The 23,689-nt window shown below is 43.9% G+C and overlaps 1 protein-coding gene across 4 annotated transcripts in view; it reads left to right on the plus strand.

Moving 5' to 3' along the window:
* LOC108919681 (contactin-associated protein-like 2) overlaps positions 1-23,689 on the plus strand; it is a 392,807-nt gene that overhangs the window by 301,668 nt on the left and 67,450 nt on the right. For all 4 annotated transcript variants that reach the window (XM_018727885.2, XM_029258941.1, XM_029258940.1 and 1 more), the window contains exons 14-15: positions 16,711-16,867; positions 18,589-18,716. In XM_018727885.2, the coding sequence (XP_018583401.2) occupies positions 16,711-16,867; positions 18,589-18,716 (285 nt within the window). The remainder of the gene's footprint in view (positions 1-16,710; positions 16,868-18,588; positions 18,717-23,689) is intronic.

The raw sequence follows: 23,689 nt of genomic DNA on the forward strand, positions 1-23,689 counted from the left end.
TGAAATTTAAACTGACCCAATCCTTATCCTCCTTGAGGAAAAAATATGCACTGTCCAAAAGCTTCATCTCAGTGGTATAGCTTCACTGTAAAATCCTATGCCGGTTTTGCATTGATGCCTGGCCCATTACTCTCTCAAAGTGGAGATATCTTTCGGGACCCTTTAATTCACTCGGTGTGCTCCATGCTCAGCAGTGTTGAGACAGGAGTGTGACATTCGTTTCCAGAAAGGACAGAGGCAGGTAATGTCAGGGGTAGCTGGTAGCATAGTGGTTAGAGCTGCTGCCTTTGGATCCAAATAATCATCATCATCAAATACATCATCATCATCAGTAACATTGCTCATGTTTTTACCCTCAAGTCTGTGGAGCCTTTTTCCATGTAGTGGTATTATTATTATGAACCTTTTAGTTTTTGACAAACTTAGGTAAGTTGAAAATGATTGACAACAATTTTCCTGTTTGTTCAGCAAAGAAAAATTCTGGGTAAATATTCGTCTCAAGAGTACTGCAATAGTAGGGGCTTCAATCAGGGACCTTCATGTCTTTGGACTGTGGGAAGATACCGCAGCACTTCAGGGGCAAACCTTGTACCAAGAATGATCCAGAGACATGGTCGAAGGGACAAGCAATGGTTGTGGCTGTGGGAGACAGGATTCAGGGATGAAGAGACGGGCAAGGGGTAACGAGGAGACGTAAGGAGCTGGTCAGGTAAAGTGAGTGTGTGGTTTAGAAGTGTAAAGGGGACAGTTGTCTCAACGAAATTTCACAACTGGGGAGTGGTGGATTGGTGCCCTTTATACCTGGCTGCACTGATTGCCACCAAGTCCTTGCAGTGAGCATAGGTGTAACAGTACTATGTAAAATGTATGTACAGCAACCACAACTGTGCATCAGACAACCGGTTGATGAAAATTACATTAATTTTGCAGACGCTTTTCTCCAATGTACTCTATGTAGTGTTATCAACCCACACACCTTATTCACCAAGATGACTTACACTGCTAGATACACTACGTACAATGGATGACTCATCCACACATCAGTGGAACAGACTCACTCACTCTGTCACTCACACTACTCGCTGTTCTACCATGCCACCCATTGACCGGTTTAAATACACACACACACACACATTTTCTGAACCGCTTGCCCCATTCGGGGTCGCGGGGAGCCAGAGCCTAACCTGGCAACACAGGGCGTAAGGTTGGAGGGGGAGGGGACACACCCAGGACAGGACGCCACTCTGTCGCAAGGCACCCCAAGCAGGACTTGAACCTCAGCCCCACCGGAGAGCAGGACCTGGTCCAACCCACTGCGCCACCGCGCCCCCCTCTGGTTTAAATATATATTTTTATCACTTAATAGTCATGGACTCCACAAGGCCTCTGAAGGTGTCTTGTAGTATCTGGGACAAAGACATTAGCAGCAGACCCTTTAAGTCCTGTAAGTTGCAAGGTAGGGCCTCCACGAATCAGACTTTTTTTTCCAGTACATCCAACAGATGCTCGATCGGATTGAGATCTGGGGAATTTGGAAGCCAAGTCAACACCTTGAACTCTTTGTCATGTTCCTTAAACCATTCCTGAACAATTTTTGCAGTGTGGCAGGGCCATTGCCATCAGAGAATACCGTTGCCATGAAGAGGTGTACAGGGTCTGCAACAATCTTTAGCTAGGTGGTACGTGTCAAAGTAACATCCACATGAATGCCAGGGCCCAAGTTTCCCAGCAGAACATTGGCCAGAGTATCACACTGCTGTAATTTAGAAAAAATTCCAGATAAGTAAATTATTGAAATTGTCAGCTATTGTGGATAAAAGCATGGCTAAGATGAGTTGTAATATAATGATAAATGAATTCATTGGTTAAAAAATTTTAAAAATGCATGAACATTGGCTAAATCAGTAACAGAGCTATGAAGTCATAGCATAAGGATGGATTGTATTAATATTAACCAGACCAGGAAGTAATTAATGGTTAGCTAAATAAATGTAGCGCAGCAAGTAGGGCAGGTACTGCTCACTGTGTAAGCTACAGGTTCAAATATGGGTTCCAATGTGGCTGAGTTGGTGTGGAGTTTGCATGTTTTTCCAGTACCTGTATGGGGTTCCCAAAAAATTGGTGGCTCTAGATGGCCCATACTGTTACTGAAGAAATATGTTACTCTGCTGTACTGTATAAATATGTGAATGACTGCAGGGCATTTACTGTAGTGTATCATTTACCTTTACCTCCCAGCTAGCCTGTCCTCCTGTCACGACCTCTTGATCAAACTGGACAACTCACTCATTTCGCCTAGCTCCTTTGCTAAGAGTCTGGGAGTAACAATTGATGCGAGTCTGTCATTCTCTCAACATATCGAAGCCACAACCCAGTCCTGCAGATACATCCTGCATAAAATTCGTAGGATCCATCCCTACCTCACTACTGACTCCACCCATCTACTTGTCCAGGCCATGGTTACTTCCCATCTGGATTACTGCAACTCTCTTCTGTGTGGCCTTCCTGCTAATGCCATCAAACCTCTGCAGCTTCTACAGAATTCTGCTGTTGTGTTTGAATCGAACTGCTCCCAGCTATTTACAAGACTTAATTAACCGGTACACCCCAGCCAGGCCCCTTCGCTCATCTACTTCTGCTCGTTTGGTGGTCCCGTGCACAAAAGACAAAGCTCGGAGGTTCTTGGTTCGTTGTGGTGGAATGACCTTCCCCTGTCACTCAGAACTGTGGAAACTCTGTCTATTTTCAAGAAGGGTCTGAAAACCCACATTTTCCAGATCAACTTTGCCCAAGATCTCTCCAGCTCATCTATGGTGTAACTGTTCACCCATCGTAACTCCAGAACCATCCCCAGATACAACCTTTATTCAGCCATTACTCTGGTATTGTACTGCTCATTTGTGTATCTTATAATACACACACACACTTTCTGAACCGCTCGTCCCATACGGGGTCGCGGGGAACCGGAGCCTACCTGGCAACACAGGGCGTAAGGCTGGAGGGGGAGGGGACACACCCAGGACAGGACGCCAGTCCGTCGCAAGGCACCCCAAGCGGGACTTGAACCCCAGACCCACTGGAGAGCAGCACCTGGTCCAACCCACTGTGCCACCGCGCCCCCTACTATCTTATAATATTTAAAAAAAAAAAAAAAAATGGTGGGAGGGTATCAGGATTTGTCTATCCTGTGTCTTATGCACCTACTTAAACGATGAACCTCCATGCAGCAAGTGGTAGGGAACAAACTAGGTTTGCCTGAGACTTTCATGTCTGCAGCTATGTCTCCTTCTCTCAATGTAATGCGTAAATTGTACTTTTTGCTGAGATGTACGTCGCCTTGGACAAAAGCGTCTGCTAAATGAATACATGTAAATGCCCCACAATACTACCAAGATCCGGCTTTCCTCCTTCTAGTTATTTTGTCCCAAAGTTTGTTTTTCTTTTTGTTTTTTTTCTAACATGTACAGTATGTTCTGGACAGAATGTGCTGTGTGAGCTCTTTCTTTATGCTCCTGATTACTAAGCTGTTGATATTCACAGGTTCATTGTCTTTTGTTGTAGCCACAGCACACTGGTGATAATAAACTCAAATGCTTTTGTGGGTTCAAGGTTCGAAGTCTCTCATTTTAATAAATTAAAAACAACGACATGGCAAGGGAGGGAGAGTGTTGTGGTGCAGCTGGTTTGGTCAGTGCCTGTTGTGTGGTGGGACTGGAGTTTGAGCTGTGCTGCCTTGTAACGAACTAGTGTCCAGTACTGGATGTATCCCCTCCCCCTTTGTCCTTGTTCACTATGTTGCCAGGCCAGGCTCTAGCTCACTGCAACCCCACTTGGGGCAAGCATTTGTTGACATGGCATTTCAAAGGAAACTCTTATGCCTGCTGCAGAAAAACAAGGGGCCATACAGGCTTCTGACAAATCTTTTCCATGACTGTGTGGCTTATCTTCTGAATTACATGTTGGGAGAGAGGTACACTTCCTGTGCTCTTGTGGGAAGAGCAAGAAACTGTGGTGTTCAAAGCTACAGCAGTGCACTCATTGCCTCTTGCCCCAGTGAAGAAGGTGACAGAGGAGGGAAGTGTTTTATGGCTCTTTCAGCAGGACCTGGTATTGTTTTCATTTTGTAATAATAATAATAATAATAATGGTGGGGGGCGCAATAGTGCAGTGGGCTTGGCCAGGTCACGCTCTCTGGTGGGTCTGGAGTTTGACTTGTGCTTGGGGTGGCTTGCGGCAGACTGGCGTCCTACCCGGGGTGTCTCCCCTCCCCCTCCAGCCTTGCGCCCTGTGTTGCCAGGTTTGACTCCAGTTCACTGCCACTCCGTTCGGGACAAACAGTTTCAGACAGTGTGTGTATATGTTTATTTTTATTTTATTTATTTTTATTTTTATAGAGCACTCTTCTCACGCAGTGACACAGAGCTCTTTAACACAGGCATAAAGCAAGAAAAACAGATACAAACAAAGAAGACAGTCAACTATCCATCCATCTTCCTCCGCTTTTATCCGGGGCCGGGTCGCGGGGGCAGCAGTCCGAGCAGAGTCCTCCAGACTTCCCTCTCCCTGCACACCTCCTCCAGTTCCTCTGGGGAAACTGCAAGGCGTTCCCAGGCCAGCCGGGAGACATAGTCTCTCCAACGTGTCCTGGGTCTGCCCCGAGGCCTCCTCCCAGTGGGACAAGCCCGGAACACCTCCCCAGGGAGGCGTCCAGGAGGCATCCGGAACAGATGACCGAGCCACCTCAACTGGCTCCTCTCGATGCGGAGGAGCAGCGGCTCTACTCCGAGCTCCTCACCCTATCCCTAAGGGTGCGCCCAGCCACTCTGCGGAGGAAACTCATTTCTGCCGCTTGTATCCGCGATCTCATTCTTTCGGTCATGATCCAGAGTTCATGACCATAGGTGAGGGTAGGAACGTAGATCGACCGGTAAATTGAGAGCTTCGCCTTACAACTCAGCTCCCGCTTCACCACAACAGACCGGTACAATGACCGCATCACTGCGGACGCCGCACCGATCCGTCTGTCAACCTGCCGCTCCATTTTTCCCTCACTCGTGAACAAGACCCCAAGATACTTAAACTCCTCCACTTGAGGGAGAAACTCCCCCCTAACCCGGAGGGGGCAATCCACCTTTTTCCGACTGAGAACCATGGCCTCGGATTTGGAGGTGCTGATTCTCATCCCCGCCGCTTCGCACTCGACTGCAAACCTCCCCAGTGCACGCTGCAAGTCTTGACTTGATGAAGCCAACAGGACCACATCGTCCGCAAAAAGCAGAGACGAGATCTCGCGGCCACCAAAACAGACGCCCTCCGTTCCCTGGCTGCACATAGAAATTCTGTCCATAAAGATAATGAACAGAATCGGTGACAAAGGGCAGCCCTGGCGGAGTCCAACATGCACCGGGAACAGGTCTGACTTACTGCCGGCAATGCGAACCAAGCTCCTGCTCCGGTCGTACAGGGAACGAACAGCCCGTAGCAGCGAGCCCCGAACCCCATAATCCCGAAGTACCTCCCATAGGATGCCACGAGGGACACGGTCGAATGCCTTCTCCAGGTCCACAAAACACATATGGACTGGTTGGGCAAACTCCCACGAACCCTCCAGCACCCTAGTGAGGGTATAGAGCTGGTCCAGTGTTCCACGGCCAGGGCGAAAACCGCATTGCTTCTCCTGAATCCGAGGTTCGACTATCGGTCGGATTCTCCTTTCCAGTACCCTGTCATAGACTTTCCCAGGGAGGCTGAGGAGTGTGATCCCCCTGTAGTTGGAACACAAACTCCGGTCCCTCTTCTTAAAAAGAGGGACTACCACCCCTGTGGGCCAGTCCAGAGGCACCGTTCCCGAACTCCACACGATGCTGCAGAGGCGTGTCAGCCAAGACAGCCCCACAACATCCAGAGACTTGAGAAACTCGGGGCGGATCTCATCCACCCCCGGAGCCTTGCCACCGAGGAGTTTTTTGACTACCTCAGCAACTTCAGCCAGGGTAATGGACGAGTCCCCCTCCAAGTCCCCAGCCTCAGCTTCCTCTACGGAAGGCATGTCGGAGGGATTGAGGAGATCCTCAAAGTACTCCTTCCACCGCCCGAGGACATCCTCAGTTGAGGTCAGCAGCGCACCACTTCCTCTGTAAACAGTGTTTGTGGAACACCGCTTCCCCCCTCTGAGTCGCCGGACGGTTTGCCAGAATCTCTTTGAGGCCGACCGAAAGTCTTCCTCCATAGCCTCACCGAACTCCTCCCAAGCCCGAGTTTTTGCTGCGGCGACTGCCAGAGCGGCGCTCCGTTTGGCCCATCGGTACCCGTCAGCTGCTTCAGGAGTCCCATGAGCCAGCCAGGCCCGATAGAACTCCTTCTTCAGCTTGACGGCATCCCTTACCTCCGGTGTCCACCACCGTGTTCGGGGATTGCCGCCACGACAGGCGCCGGAGACCTTATGGCCGCAGCTCCGAACCGCCGCCCCGACAATGGAGGTGCGGAACATAGTCCATTCAGACTCAATGTCCCCCACCTCCCTCGGGACCTGGTTGAAGCTCTGTCGGAGGTGGGAGCTGAAGACCTTTCTGACAGGGGCCTCCGCCAAACGTTCCCAACAGACCCTCACTATGCGTTTGGGCCTGCCAGGTCTGTCCAGCTTTTTCCCCCGCCATCGAATCCAACTCACCACCAGGTGGTGATCAGTTGACAGCTCAGCCCCTCTCTTCACCCGAGTGTCCAAGACATATGGCCGAAGGTCAGAAGAAACGATTACAAAGTCGATCATTGACCTCCGACCTAGGGTGTCCTGGTGCCAAGTGCACTGATGGACACCCTTATGCATGAACATGGTGTTCGTTATGGATAAACCGCGACTAGCACATAAATCCAATAACAACTCACTGCTCGGGTTCAGATCAGGGAGGCCGTTCCTCCCAATCACGCCCCTCCAGGTATCACTGTCGTTGCCCACGTGGGCGTTAAAGTCCCCCAGTAGAACGACAGAGTCCCCAGTGGGAGCGCTTTCCAGCACGCCCTCCAGGGACTCCAAGAAGGCCGGGTACTCTACACTGCCTCTAGGCGCATAAGCACAAACGACAGTGAGAGACCATTCCCTGACTCGAAGGCACAAGTAGATGACCCTCTCATTCATCGAGGTAGACTCCAACACATGGCGGCTAAACTGGGGGGCTATTAATAAGCCCACACCCGCCCGCCGCCTCTCACCCTGGGCAACGCCAGAATAGTAGAGAGTCCACCCTTGGTCGAGAAGAGTGGTTCCAGAAACCAAGCTGTGAGTGGAAGTGAGCCCGACTATATCTAGACGGTATCTCTCAACCTCCCACACCAGCTCAGGCTCCTTCCCCACCAGTGAGGTGACATTCCAAGTCCCAAAAACCAGAGTTGGTGCCCAAGGTTTGGGTCGGCCGGGCACTCGGCCCCGACCACCGCCCAAATCACAAGTTGACAGTCAACTAATGGTTACCATAATGAAGAACTTATTATAGAGCTATAAGTATACCAACTGGCCACCGGGGAAAGGAACAAAAACTCCCAACTAAAGGTTGCGGGAGATAAAAACCTCTGGGGGTCCATGGGTCAGTGGTTGCCCACACCTCCTGGGCATTCTAGAAAGTAACAATTTGTAAGCCAGTGTGTAACAAGTAATAATGGTAATGTTGGTAAATGGCATCTTGGATTCCCAGCTCTGCATGGAACGTCTCAGTCGTCATGGCAGATGGGCATCATCCTCTGTCAGCACAGGCTTCGTCTGACACCACTGGTCGACCTCCTCAGGTCTTATGTAACAAGGTAGTGCTCAACAAGAAGATAGAACAGAGTTAGTAATATGTTACTTAAATTTAATATGCATTTTTATAAAGGTGCTAAACAACCAAGGCAGGTGAAATTACATTTCGAGGTGGAATTCCTGAGTGAACATGTAAGTCTTTAGTCGGGATTTGAAAACAGAAACAGACAGGGCATTTCTAACAGTAACTGGTTGACTATTCCATAGCTTAGGTGCTCTATAACTATAGGCACGACCTCCTACTGAGGTCTTATTGATCACAGGTACTTTAAGGTATCTAATGAACGGAGATATCGTCCTGGGATATAAAAATTAATGATCGCACAAAGGTAAGCCGGAGCAATGCCATGTATTGCCTTATAGGTCAAAAGTAGGATTTTATAATCAACTGTATAAGCGACAGGGAGCCAATGCAACAATTTAAGTACCGGTGTTATATGGTCAAATTTCCTAGTTCTAGTAACAATTCTCACAGCAGCATTTTGTACCAACTGTAGCCTGGATACAGTCTGGTACGGACAACCTGACAATAAAGCATTACAGTAATCCAGCTTGCTGGAAACAAAAGCATGAACCAGTTTCTCAGAATCCCGTCTACATAGGAATCGCTGCAATTTAGCTATGTTTCTTAACTGAAGGAAGCACGATTTAGTCAAAGCATTTATATGCAATACAAATGACAGCTTTCCATCCAGCAGGACACCCAAATCCTTGACACAATCCGTATGCTTGAAGGTAATACCATTTGTAAAGATTGGCGCGATTATGTCGAGAGTTTTAGCATCACCGCCCATCACAAGTACCTCTGTTTTACTGGCATTTAGAGATAAAAAAATTATTACTCATCCATAATTTTATACTGATAAAACAATTAGCTAACGACACCACATGTGATGGATCATCAGGCTTGAACGATACATAAAGCTATGTGTGTGCGTGTGTGCGTGTGCGCGCGTCCATGCATGCGTGCGTGCGTGTGTGTGTCAGTAAGTGAGTGAGTGAGTGAGTGTGAGTCTGAGTATGTGTGAGTGTGATAATGGTCTGATAATGGTCTGATAGACAATATTCTGAGTCTTGAATGCGATGTATAGAGAGCCTGCATTTGACTAGACAAGTCAAACACAACCCGTGCAGGAGCATATCAGCTGGAGAGGTATGATATCAGAGGCAGGAAGATCAGAAACACAGAAGCTGCAGTATTCCACGGGGTGTCCAGGAATACGGATAATTGTTTTTCACAATGACAAACATATATTCAGCAATTGTTTGCTGTGTTTGCTTGCGGATATACAACAGAATATCCAATACAGTAATGGTCATAAATCAGGTCTCTTCTTATACAGTTCGAGATGCTGATTAAAGGAGAGCTACAAGGTTGTACCTCTTCCACACTAATTGTTTTCATGCATCCAGAACTAATGAGACTTTTTTATTTATGCAGTGGCATTTAGTTGCCTTGATTTATCTGCAAGTCAAGAGCTATGCCTGCGCAATTTGCCATGTCGTGGTAAAGTCCAATTACGAGGCACCAGGCAGTAACACTTGAGTTTGTTGTTGTGCACAACATGGAAACGAACACTGAGAGAATTTTAACCCATTGGAAGACAGTGTAAAATGTTCACCTCAAATAATGTCATCATTAATCTATGTTCTTATGGTGTTTCTTGCAACCTGGAGCAGCAACGTGGTAGATGGTGGTAGTTATGAACCTGGATTCAAGTTTTCAGCTAAAAGTCACAGTGAGTAACTTGGTGGAGTCAGTAAAGGTTTTCACAATGACTGTTATCTCAGCCTGATGTGGTCTGATTAGGGAAATGCCAGGAGCCACGTGTACCATCTCCTTTCCCCATTTCCAGTCCACCTCTTCCAACACCTGTCTGATGTCTCGATCTCCCCATTACGATGTCCCATTAGCATCATTCATCACCATCTCTTCAGCTTGTGCTCAGCATACTCCATGGCTCTCCCATGCCCACTTCTTGGTGTCTCTGAGACATCTGGTGGCTTTGTGTACCTTTGTGTCTGATGCTCAGCCAGCACCGAGCTGCTGCCCAGCTTCTGCATCCTAGCCCCCAGCACTGCCAGTGAATGTAACAGCGGTACAGGGAACAGCTTGGGAAAGAAACAAGAACAAAGTGATGTGTGAGATATCCACACACCCCTCAAGCTATGTAGAAATTTCATTCTATCACAGCAATTCTTTATGCGTACTTAATTCAGTGACCACAGAGTCAAAAGACAAGGGTTTCTCAGTGAAAGTTGCTGCAGTGCACAGAAATCGCATGTTGTTCCTTAGTTCCAGTGCACATGATGCACCACAAAAAAATTATCTTGACTTCATCACATATCATGACATCACAGGTCAATTTGACTGAAAGTATTATTAAATTCTTGCCGTGTTCTTCTCCTCCATGTGTTCTTCCAACTTATCAATATTGATACTTTTTGTTAGTTTATGGTTAGTGTATGACATCCCATTGCTGGAGTGGCACTTCTATCAGTAAGTTTGCCAGCAAGGCTGATGAAGTGTGTGTTAATTATTGTCAAGTGTAAGCCTAGATAGTACATTTGCTGTGTTTGAGTGAATGCAACCATAGCATCACATTTTCATTCACTGCACTGCCTGGAAAATACTTGAGAGGATCCAAAAATTACATCTGATCAGTTTATGCACTCCTCTGTTATAAAATGTCAGCTTTTGACATTTTGCTGCCATGAAAGAACAAGCAATTTCAACTTTATGCAATTTGGCTAGCTCGGAATGAGTTAATTTGAATCTCCAAACTCACCTATTCTTTTTTTAATTGATTTAATTTTCCAAAAGCTTAATAAAATGCAGAGATGGCTTGTTGGCAAGTTTAATTGATTATTTTATTATGCATGGCAGGTCCCTCAGTTAAGCCGACTGTAAATCGGAAAGGCTGGAAGGTGTGAGCTCAGAATATTCATGAGGGATTAGAGAAACCAGCAAAGCTTGTCACCACACAATGGTGTCAACACTAATGAGGCCGCCTGAGAAATGATGGCTGTGAGAATTCCACCATCAGCAGATGAAGGAGCACGAATCTTGGGTGGCAGTAGAGCAGGTATTGAAGGGAAGAAGAACTTGTAAAGTTTGTTTGTTTGTTTGCTTGCTTGCTTGCTTACTTGGTTTTTTTGTGAGAACCTTTCTGTGGGGTTATGTGTTTTGAAGGGTTCTTCACTGATTACTAAGCAGAGTTTCCAAAGACAGCAGTGTCGCCTGAACAGTTGATTGGGAAACTTTGTGGTCACTGGTCGCTGGTTCTTACAACAACAGCAAATCCATCAGTGACCCTGTCTCAGTCCTGTTCCCATGCTGACGGAGTGCTTTCTGTGCACTCTGTCAATCCATACCTTAAACATGCTGAAATCAGTCAACACCTGTCTGCCACCATTTACAGTGAACAAAACTTCAGACTGAAAAAGGGCTCAGTCTCTCCAGGGGAGGAGGCAAACATTGATTATGGAGTTCACAGCTACAGCTCACAGTCAAAGTGCTTCATTTAACTGAAGTAATGCTTGTAAGTTTGTATTTTCAATAGGAATTAGATAGCTGGCAATAAACACTGTAGATTGTATGGAATTTATTCAAAATAATCAATGTGATCCATTTGGTGTCTCACAGCCCCTTCTGGATTCATGACTTCAAATAGCCCATTGTGTGTGGGGTCTTGGCTAGGTCCTGCTCTCTGGCAGGTCTGGAGTTCTAGCCCTTCTTGGGGTGCCTTGGGACTGGCATCCCATTCACTTACATTACATTTATTCATTTAGCTGACACTTTTCTCCAAAGCAACTTACAATGATTTACCCATTTATACAGCTGGGTAATTTTTACTGGAGCAACTGAGGGTAAGTACCTTGCTCAAGGGTACTACAGCCAGAGGTAAGGCTCAAACCTGCAACCTGTGGGTCCAAAGGCAGTTGTACTAACCACTACACTACAGGCTGTCCCCTACTACACTGCAGGCTATCCCCATCCTTGGTATGTCTCCTCCCCCTCCAGCCTTGCACCCTGTGTTGCTGGGTTAGTCTCTGGTTCGCCATGACCCTGCTCGGAACAAGCAGTTTCAGCCAGTGTGTGCATGGTTTGTTGCTCTGGTATATAAATGCATGACTTATTGTAAAGAGTGGTGGAGTGTATCTAGCACTGTAAGTTTCCATTACATTTACATTTATCATTCCATCACATTGGAGCCATAACCAAGAACCTTCTGGCTCTTGATTTTGGAGCTGACTGATCAGGTCCTGAAGGTACATGGTAGTTTCCTTGGAAAAAGATTAAAGGTGTCAGCTAAGGAGAACAGATTAATCATTGTACATTGCTTTAGAGCTGTCTTCTAAATGAACATATGTAAATATCCACCTTCTCAGTTTAGTAACCTCTGCTCCATTCAGAGTTACAGCAACAATGCACTTTAAATTACTTAATCACTGCTTCTACAATTGCAAGAAAAAGTTTATGAACCCTCAGGAATTATTTAGATTTTTACAATAATTAATCATAAAATGTGCCTTTCTTCTCATCAGTATGGAGTACATTTTATGAGTGTAATTACAGGTGCTGTATATTGATATGACCACTCAAATTTTATAAAAGTCTACAACTTGGGGCTGTATGCTGGTGTGTATCACTCAATCAGTGTTCATGCTGCATTTAAGAATCACAAGCAATCTTTTCCCACTAGTCTTTTCTGAGAACATTACAGAAATATGCTTTGTTAAGAAAAATTGAACATGGGTAATCGGTTCATCTTGGAACCCCTGTAGATTTTTTTCTTGGTTTTCTCATTACCAGCCTTAAAGGAATTTTATATCTCTTCCTGTTGTCTTGCCCAGATGTACAAATTGTATATGATTGTTCTTTGTACATATATTTGCTGCATATACCTCAGTTTTTTCGAGCTCTGTGTTAAGGTCTCAAGATAAACTGCTATGAGAGTACTCAGCAAAAATAATATGAATTTGATTTATTGGAACTAAATTTCAAATTCAGCTGGAAGGAGAATTAGTCAAAGATTTTAAGGTTGAGGATCTTGGTCACGCGGGTGTCCTACACCCACACAAAGGGCAACTTGAGCTCAGACCAGAGTTTGCAAGTGGTCCCCGACTTACAATGGGGTTACATTCAGCGAAACCCATCGTTAGTCGAAAATATTGTAAGTCGAAAATGCATTTAATACACCTAACCTACCGAACATCATAGCCTAGCATACGTGCAATGGCCATTATGGGCTTGTTGCCTTCCTGCTGGGCAATTATCCTGAGTTTCTCCTCAGAAGTAATTGCCCTCCTTTTCTTCTTCCCACAGTAGCAAGGAAAAATCAAAATTTAAAATTCAAAATATGGTTTCTACTACATGTCTATCGCCAGCTCACCATCAAAAAGTCGAAAAATCATATGTCAAACCATCGTAAGTCAAGGAGCATCTGTAAACTGGGACATATAGGCCAACCGTGTTGTTTTGGTTGACAGGTGAGTTATTAGGGGTTGGAATTAAGAGAGCACAGGGGTCTCTGAGAAGGGGGGATGCATGAAGCTGTCCATCAAGTCAATTGCGAGGGGCATGACCTTGGCGCTTCTGAATGACAGCGGTTCTCACTTTCCCGTCACCCATTTCTCCCAGCCCGAAGCCAGAATGCCACTCTCTGTTGTTGGTTTGCCCCCGCTGGGGAAATCTGAACCACTTGCACGACAGGCTGCTTAAATAGTTAGAAATATATATCCTTTGATTAACGGGGATAAAATTCTGTGTATGACAAGTTATTGCTCATGTGATATATTGCTTATGTGATGAGTGAATTATGCATGTGCGTGTGTGCTGACATATATGTTTATATATTTCAACAGCAAATAATATGCTTTATATTATTGTGCAGTGAATTTCTTTTACCCTCACTGTACGTTATATGTCTACCAATTAGGCTTTCAAATAATTCCAAAATCATTTATAATCACACTAAAATTTGACTATATACACTTATTGAGACATACACACTGAATATATTTTAATTTGTATTATAACTTTCTTGTTTTTTATATTTTTATTATTTTAATCACGACCAGACATTACCACAGGGTATTATACTTGCAAAAGAAGAACATTTTGGTCTCCCTGGTAACTCAGATTAATTCAGATGATGGTGATTTAGCTTCAGAATGAGAATATGACATTATACAGACTGAAGACACAGAACACAGAAGTGGGACACACTAATGCAAGTGCAGCCTGGGAGCACAGGCATGCCCACCTGATGATGTCCCTGCTTTATGACGCGTGGCATCTAAAGATTGCATCTCTACAGATCAGCCTCCATCTGCTTCCTTTTATTTTTATCTCTTCACATTTACTACCACACCAATGGTTTTGGGCGTTGGGCTTGCATGTGTCAGTCTGCATTGTATCACTAGCACTCAGAAGTGCGCTCCCCCGGTTTTTATTTAGGTGATTAATTCATTAATGTACCATTTGCATTCCCCTGACATATAGCACTATGGAGATGATACAAAGCCATTCTGTACGCCTCCATGATCAGGAACACCATCTGTTCTATGTATGGTCTGCTAGACTGGCTTTTAGGTTGCTCCACGAAAAGTCACAGAGGACCAACAGTGCGGCTACTCTTCTATATATAGTGACTGATTGTGAGGCAGAGGTGGACACCTGGGCAGGAAGTCAAGGCACCAAAACCAGGTTTTATTGATAAATTCCTAGAACTAGAGATCTAACCCCCTCAAGGGGTACCATAGAACAATAACAAAAAAGCATACGTCAAAAACAGCCTTCTCCAAAACACCAGTCTTAGAATAGAAATATATATATATATATATATATATATATATATCTACAGCAGGGGGGCGCGGTGGCGCAGTGGGTTGGACCAGGTCCTGCTCTCCGGTGGGTCTGGGGTTTGAGTCCCGCTTGGGGTGCCTTGCGGCGGACTGGAGTCCCGTCCTGGGTGTGTCCCCTCCCCCTCTGGGCTTACGCCCTGTGTTGCTGGGTAGGCTCCGGCTCCCCGCGACCCCGTATGGGACAAGCAGTTCAGAAAATGTGTGTGTGTGTGTGTGTGTGTGTGTGTGTGTGTGTATATCTATAGCTGAACATGCTAAACTTTATCAATTTTCCAACATTATTCATTTGCACTGGGGTAGATTTCAGAATTATTTATCACATTACAGTGAGAGGCAATGTAAAATCTTTGCAAAAATTTGTGTCTATGTTTACTTGCACGTCTCCCTTCACATTTTCACAAAGTGCGCTCCATACACATACCTCAGAGGTCACTTACAAAACTCAAGGCAATTATTCAAAATGGTACCAGCATTAACTTGCAATTTAGACATAGCAGCAATTTAATTTATCCCAAAAGGCCCCTTGGCATTTATATAATCCATTAGGTGTTTTTTTTTCCTCATTTTGTATACAGTACTGCAGATTATTTACAATACATGGGGCATCTTATAATAAAGCTGCTATGCTCCAGCCAAGCACTTAAATTCCTTTCATTGCAGTTAAGGAGAGAGAAGGAGAAATGGATGGCCTTCTGGCTGTACTGTTCCTGAAAACTACAACGGTGAACAAGTAGTTTCACCCATCATTCAAATAAAAGACTAGATCTGTCAGTTTAACTAGGGAAGCGTAATTATGCCGACCTACAGAAACAAGTAGTTCTGAAACAGTGGGGAAGGTAAATAAACACAAGCTCTGCTTGAAAGCTATAGATCTGGGTCCCCACAGTTCTGGCATCTTGGGTTTGGCTCCAGGAGGACTTTGCTGGGCTGTGTAGATCTGTGCCTGTCTCTGAGGAAGGCATCAAGACAGCACAGGTAGTTCAATTCAGTTTATTTGTACTACTACTACTACTACTACTACTACTACTAATAATAATAATAATAATAATAATTATGTATGGATGCCAGCCACATCCTCTCTTAATTTTTGTTATTCAACATCACCATTTTTTGATTCACAAATCTGAAAATACTCTTCTCCTCAAAACTTTTGCTCATCATAATTTTTCAAGGTGCAAAGCAAGCACCTGGCATGGAATCTTTGAGTTTTTTATGGCCTGATCTTACATGATATTTACATTTATTCATCTAACAGATGCTCTTCTCCAATGAAAAGAATTGTCAGAAAACAATGCAATAGTGCATGACACTAACAGAAGGCGTGATGTAGACACAGATGCATGATTCTTGATTATGGTCAATTTGTCTCATAGTATTATATATACTGGTATACGTAACATGAGCATATAGATTTTTTAAAAAATATTATTAAAGTGATATTGGAGTACACATTTATCAAGCAAATAGGAGACCTGGGAGAACTGACACTGAAAGAGTTGAGTTTTGAGATCCTTCTTTCAATCTCTTACCCATGGGACCACGAAGTGGGCAGGGGTGGAGAGGTGTAACGATCTGGTTAGGGTGTAGCAAGTGATCAGGTCTTGTAGGTTCAATTTTTTTTTTTTTTTTTTGGTAGTGATTTGGTGTGCTCACTTTATTTTGGCGGCACTGGGCGCACAGCAAGTAGCATTGCTGTCTCAGAGCGCCTGGGTGGTGCGAGAGGACATGGATCCAGTCCCCGCTCAGTCTGTGTGGAGTTTGCATGTTCTTCCCGTGTCTGCATGGGTTTCTTCCAGGTGGTTCAGTTTCCTCCCACTGTCCAAAGACATGCTGTTCAGGTTCACCCATAGTGTGTGTGAGTGACAAAGAGAGTGTGTTCCACTGATATATGCATGAGTGACCTTTTGTAAGTAATGTATCTAGCAGTGTAAATCACCTTGGTGAATAAGGTGTGTGGGTTGATTACACTACAGAGAGTCACTGGAAGTCCCTCTGGAGAAAAATGTCTGCTAAATAAATAAATGTAATGTAAATTTTTCCACACCCAGATGGGACCCCTTACACATGGTGGCTGGGCAGGGGCAGTGAGAAGCACTTCTACTGGGGCGGCTCGGGACCCGGCATCCAGAAATGTGCCTGTGGAATCGAGCGTAACTGTACGGATCCCAAGTACTACTGCAACTGTGATGCCGACCACAAGCAATGGTGAGGATCTCAAACCTTCTGATGTCACTCTGCACTGTCAAAAATTCAGTGCTTATTTTGCCAGGCTGGTTTTTTTTTTTCCACCACACAACAATTTGCATGCTGGGAGGTTTTCCAGTGATGGCAACATGCGGTAAATACCCTGAGAGTCACTTTTTTTCTATTTCTGTGCCTTAGTGCAGTGGTAAAGCTTTCAGTGACAAGGACAATCATTCATGTTGGAAATTGTTTCCTGTGCTCTCAAGTTTCTATATTTATTACCAGCTAAAACAATGCAAGGGAGTGTCAGTCAGTCTTTGGGGAACTTAACAGCATTCTGGTTTCTCTATTGTGCTGATGTTAAAATAGTCCAGAAGGCAATATAGATCAAGGGTCCCTACAGAAAAATCTTCTGTTTGTTATCATCTAATACAACCAGTAGATTTGGTATACTGCCTGTATACAGCTAGTGGGAAAGTGGTTAGGATCCGAGGGTTGCTGCTACATCTCTGGCTGTACCCTTGAACAAGACACACACACACACACACCTTCTGAACCACTTGTCCCATATGGGGTCACAGGGAGCCAGAGCCTAACCTGGCAACACAGGGCGTAAGGCTGGAGGGGGAGGGGACACACCCAGGACAGGACGCCAGTCTGTCACAAGGCACCCCAAGCGGGACTCGAACCCCAGACCCACTGGAGAGCAGGACCCGGTCCAACCCACTGCGCCACCACGCCCCCCTTGAACAAGACACTTACCCTAAATTAAAAATTACCTAGCTGTAGAAATTATTAAAAATTAAAGTTGCTTTAGAGAACAGGGTCAGCTAAAACAATACATTGTATGAACTGCTTGTCCCATACGGGGTCGCATGGAGCCGGAGCATAACCCAGCAGCACAGGGTGTAGGGCTGGAGGAGGAGGGGACACACCCAGGACAGGACGCCAGTCCGTCGCAAGGCACCCCAAGCGGGACGCAAACCCCAGACCCACCGTAGAGCAGGACCCGGCCCAACCCACTGCACCACCACACACCCCCCGACTAAAACAAGAATTAAGCTTAATAATAATCTTATAAATAAATAAGTTTAATGATTAATCTTTCTATCCAAAACTTTCTTGTTCTCAGTGTAAGTGCATGAACAGTGACTGTGAATTTCTGTGTCCAAAGGTAAGTTTGAAGACCTTAACAATTCACTGCTAAATCCATAATGAATCTACTAAATTTAGCAAGTTTTTAAAAAATATTTTGTGATGTGGTCATGCTTGTAGTGGACTGCTTGTCTTGAAGACCTCTTCCCAAAAAAAAAAAAAAATGAGTGTGTTTGTAGTTAGTTTGATAAACACTTTTTTTTTTTTTTTAAAGTTTCAGAAGTAGCAAGTACCAAAGGTGTGTTTTTGCTGTAACAGTACTGCTTATCAGGATTATAGATATATATTTAGCTGATATTATTTTATAGTACATCTGTTTTTTCTGTAGTTAGTCATTAGCAAAATAGAAGTGTGATAATAATGTAAAACAGTTAAAAATACTGAAGTATGTGCAAGGAGAACTGAACAAAAACAGACATGAAATGAAGGTGGACAGAGAAGACAATAATTAAATTTTTGAAAAAAAAAAAAATATATATATCTATACGTATACACACACATTTATACTGCATATGTTTTTTTTATACATAAAAATATATATATTGTTACACACATCTTTTTGCATGTTTTTTCCTGCCCCCTTCAAGGAGAGAAGATTCCGGGGTTCTCAAATACAAGGACCATTTACCTGTGATCCAGGTGGCTGTGGGGGATACCAACCGGCCAGGCTCAGAAGCAAAATTGACTGTTGGACCGCTCCGTTGTCAGGGAGACCGTAAGTTAGAAGCATTGTGTTTTCTAGTTCCCAGTGGATCAATTGCAACGAACAGTTAGTTTCTGGATCTCTTATACCTGCACAGATATATATATCCTGATGAGAACTTTTTGTGGTCATTTTGTCTGTGGGGTTAGTGTTTAACAGCCTAACTGCTGTGTCCATTATGTTCTGCTGCTTTGAAAAACAGTAACAACATCTAGATTTTATGAGGCTTAACACTGTGGTTCTTACAGTACTTTAATCACTGAAATGGTTAAAGTATTGTGTATATTATGAATAATGTGAAAATTATTATTATTATTATTATTATTATTATTATTGCTTTTTCTGGTAGCATAGGGTGTGAGACAGGGTGTAGCTTGGCCTAGACCTCATACTTTACAGGGCAGTGGACTGTTAACATATTCTCATTCACTCACACATTATTGTTATATTCATCCTCATTATTATTATTATTATGCTGCTTGTTCTGATTTAATTATTGTTTTATACAGCTAGATATATTAGAGAAGAAGTTTTGGTTAACCACCTGACCCTGTGGCTCTTTCACAGTATTTGGGGTTGGCAGTCATCAAATTTTAAGCAGACACTGACTTGTAAGCCACTTGTCCTTGATTATCACTCATCGATGAGCCAATATGTCCTCCAAAGATCTAGCTGAGGGGGTATAGCCACTGCTACAACTTAGCACCGTAGCATTTGTGTTGGATCATCAGGAGTTGGAGAACCATTATTGTTCCAGAACACATGAATTATTTACCAAATTTCAAACAGTCCCCATGCATTCCCAGAATGCATTCTTCCAAGCAAATACCAATTGCTGACCTGGGGTGGAGCCCAAGGGTGGCCTGCCAAATATAGCTCTATTAGAGCAGGACAAAATTACGTGCTTCCACGCCTCATTATTTGCCTTAATTACCATATACTTATTACCTTTATCGGTTCCGTTTGATTACAATCACCTGTGAGACAAGGACGTTGATGATTATGCATTGCCAAATGTGCTGATTGCTCTGCACCTGCCTGCATCTCGAAATCCAATTTAAGTTTATTCAGTGGTAGAGAAAGAACAGAGTGTGGAGCGTAATGAGTGGAGCGAGGTTTTCCCTGTAATCCAGCCTGAGCTCATTGCTATTATCTGTCCTTTGAACCCGTACTGCTGGGTACAAGAACAACTTTTACCCCACTGCTGTAAGAGTATACAACACTAACCAATGTGCTACCTTTAGTAACTAGAGTTGGACTGCTCCTCTCAAGCACATTGGTAACATACGCTGCCACTTTAAGCATTCTCATTCTCTTGTTCTGAGTTCTCTGGCTGTCAACTGGTATTATTGTTATTACTGTTACCATTATTTATTGCTGTTGTACTACTCGCTGTCATTGTTTTGTTTGTGCAGCATTTTTATTGTCTTTGTCCATAGTCTGTGGAGAAGCATTCAGGAAGAATTTCGTGATACTTGTACATGGTACTTGTACCTATGACAATAAACTTGAACTTGAAGTCAAAGAAACAGACTATGCTGGAAGCATCCCTCTGTGTTGTGTATTCCACAAGCTACAGGCTTGTAGAGATATCTGGTGTTCTACCAGATGCTGCTGTAATTTGGGTGAAACCATTGCATATAATAGAACAAACATTACTGTTGTTTAGTCTAATGCAAGATACAAGGCAGCTGAGGGTGCTGAATATGGAACAATATTTTCAATGCAAACAGTGCTCCATGACCACCAATATGTTTTAAAAGTTATTTGGCTGATGCCCATCTAATAGTACAGCAACATTTTGTGTTTTTTTTTTTTTTTTTTTTTTTTTTTTTTTAAAGATTGGTCAGTGATTCCAGTTTTCTCCTCTTTTTACAGACTTTTCTTTTTTTGTGTTGCAGTGTTTGCTCTTACATATTTACATGTTAGCGGGTGCCGTGGCACAGTGGGTTGGACCGGGTCCTGCTCTCCGGTGGGTCTGCGGTCCAAGTCCCGCTTGGGGTGCCTTGCAACGGACTGGCGTTCCGTCTTGGGTGTGTCCCCTCCCCCTCCAGCCTTACACGCCCTGTGTTGCCGGGTTAGGCTCCGGCTCCCCGCAACCCTGTATGGGACAAGCAGTTCAGATGATGCGTGTGTATTTATATGTTTTAATCCCATGAATGGTTCAGTTCCATTGACTGAGGTCCAAAGGCATATAGGTGGAACGTGTTTACATTTTGCTCACTTGTACTTTTTTCATTCCCTTCTGTTGGAATTGATGTTATTTTCAATTCAAGGTTCTTTAGAATTTTCACTAACAAGTCACAATAAGCTTAACATTTATTTGTTACTGTTCTTATGAGATGATATCCGTCATAGATATGCCTTCTCACCAAGCATTTGCCGTCATGGTTCCGCACACTTGCATGTCTCTGCTGTGTCTTTTTAGACTGTTCATCCTGTCTTATCTCCTTGTACCAGACACAAAGGTTTTCTTCACAAAATCCTATTTAAGTGAATTTTACCAACAGCAAAAATAATCTGTTGCAGAAACTTCAACAGCAGGCCAAATCCCAAAAATGAAACACAGAGTTGAATACGCTACAGTAAATAAAGCTTACTACTTCCAAGTAAATCACATAATAAGCATAATTAAAGGTTAAAAAAATAAATACTCCACTCTAAAAGAGGGGGGTGCGGTGGTGCAGCGGGCTTGGCCAGATCCTGCTCTCTGGTGGGTCTGGGGTTCAAGTCCTGCTCAGGATGCCTTGTGATGGACTGGCATCCCGTCGTGAGTGTGTGTCCGTGTGTGTATCCATGTCCCCCCAGCCCTGTGCTACCAGGCTAGGCTCCGGCTCACTACAACCCTGCTCAGAACAAGTGGCTTCAGACTGTGTGTGTGTGACTTCTAAAAGAAACACAAAGACATGTTCTGTAAACAGCAAATGTCAACACTATTGAAGGTCAAAAGTTGAGGGTGCTTTTAACAAAGCAATTTGTTTCATTTGCACACCTAAATATTAGGGCAGGGTCCTGGTGCACATGAGCATAGACATTTACTGATAGTCATATACAAACTGCAATGCACAACCACCAGTTCATCTGAGGACAATGTACTGGATTGGGACTGTAGGAATAATTGAAAGTACACCCAAATATGTGCACAACAGACAGAACGGTTAGGAGCTGAACCTGTGGCCCTGGAGAAATAAGGCAACATCAGTGCCTTCTGACTAAATACAGCGAAAATCAAAACTTCTCTTTGGTGTCGATTTCATTTACAGCGTCACACGCCACATTATTCACAGTAAGATATATTAACAACAAAAGTTTTTAATACTAGTCCTGGCACCTGCTGTGCATTGGTTTTTATTGAACCATTAATGAACAGACCCCAACTGAGCTGTTAAAATGAAAATTTCTTTACATCAAATACATTAGCTGAAGTGTGGCTGAGAAGTTTTCAGTCATATTAAGCACAATTGCAGGAACATCCATTATAGGGGAGATATTAGATAACTGTTAGGTGCATTTGTGCTAATCAAAAATTCATGTTTTTTGATTGTTTACAAAATTTTGAAAAAGTAGAAATTACCATTCAAAAGATTTACATTTACATTTATTCATTTAGCAGACGCTTTTCTCCAAAGCGACGTACATCTCATAGAAAATACAATTTGTGCATTACATTAGAAGAAAGAGACATAGCTGCAGATGTGTGATTTATAAGTACAGTTAGTTTGTGTCCTTCACCATATACACCGACATTCATCATATAAATAGTCGTATAAAACTTTACCAGAATATTGCCAATTCCTAATCACCCTCCTAGTAGTTTTCTTTTTTTTGAGATACATATAAACATTTTTGTTACACTGCAGGAGTGGCTCTATAAAGTATGATCGTGAACATGTATACCTTGCTGGCATGAGCATTTATACCTTACATGAACTTAAGAGATCATGTGTGAAATGAGTCCAGAAGAGATGAGTTTTAAGACCCTTTGTAAATGTGGACAAAGATTCATCAGTTCTGAGCAAGGACGTCGTTCCACCACAATGGAGCCAGGACTGAGAACCTCCTTTTGTGCATGGGAATACCAAGCAGGCAGATATAGAAGAGTGTAGCAGTCTGGCTGGCGTGTAGCAAATGATCAAGTCCTGTAGATACCTTGGAGCAGTTCCATTGATGCATTTGTAGGCCATAACCAGAGTCTTAAATTTGATCCAGGCAGCTATGGGAAGCCAGTGCAGAGAAACGAGTAGAGGAGATATATGGAATGCTTCGGCAAGTCAAACACAACTCGGGCAGCACCGTTCTGTATCAGCTCTAGAGGTTTGATGGCAGTAGCAGGAAGGCCAGACAAGAGAGAGCTGCAGTAGTCCAGACAGCATGTCACCATGGCTTGGACAAGTAGTTGTGCAGAGTCGGTGTGGATACTCTGTGGTGTTACCAGCCCACACACCTTATTCACCAAGGTGACTTACATTACTAGATACACTACTTACAATGGGTTGCTCATCCATACATTAGGGGAACACACCCTCTCTCTGTCAGTCACACACTGTGTGGGAACCTGAACAGTGTCTCTTTGGAGTGTGGGAGGAAACCCACACAGACATGGAAAGAACGTGCAAATTCCACACAGACTGAGTAGAGATCGAACCCACGCTCTCTCGCACCACCCAGGTGATGTGAGACAGCAGCTCTACTTGCTGTGTAATAGATTCTGCCAGGAGCACCGTTCCTCTAAAGTGACCAACTTTGAATCCAGACTGATATACAATGAGGAGGTGGTTCCGGGTGAGAAATTCAGAAAGTTGATCACAGACTGCTCGTTATGAAGTTTTAGACAGAAAGAAGAGGTTGGGAGACTGGCCTTTAGTTTTGTAACTACATAAACGGGACACAGTATTTTTACTTTTACAAGAAACCATAAATTAACTTAAATAAATAAATAAATAAATAAATAAAATCGACAACTGCAAGAACACACAACTGATTGC

The sequence above is a fragment of the Scleropages formosus genome, chromosome 16 (assembly GCF_900964775.1).
Source record: "Scleropages formosus chromosome 16, fSclFor1.1, whole genome shotgun sequence".
Lineage (NCBI taxonomy): Eukaryota > Metazoa > Chordata > Actinopteri > Osteoglossiformes > Osteoglossidae > Scleropages > Scleropages formosus.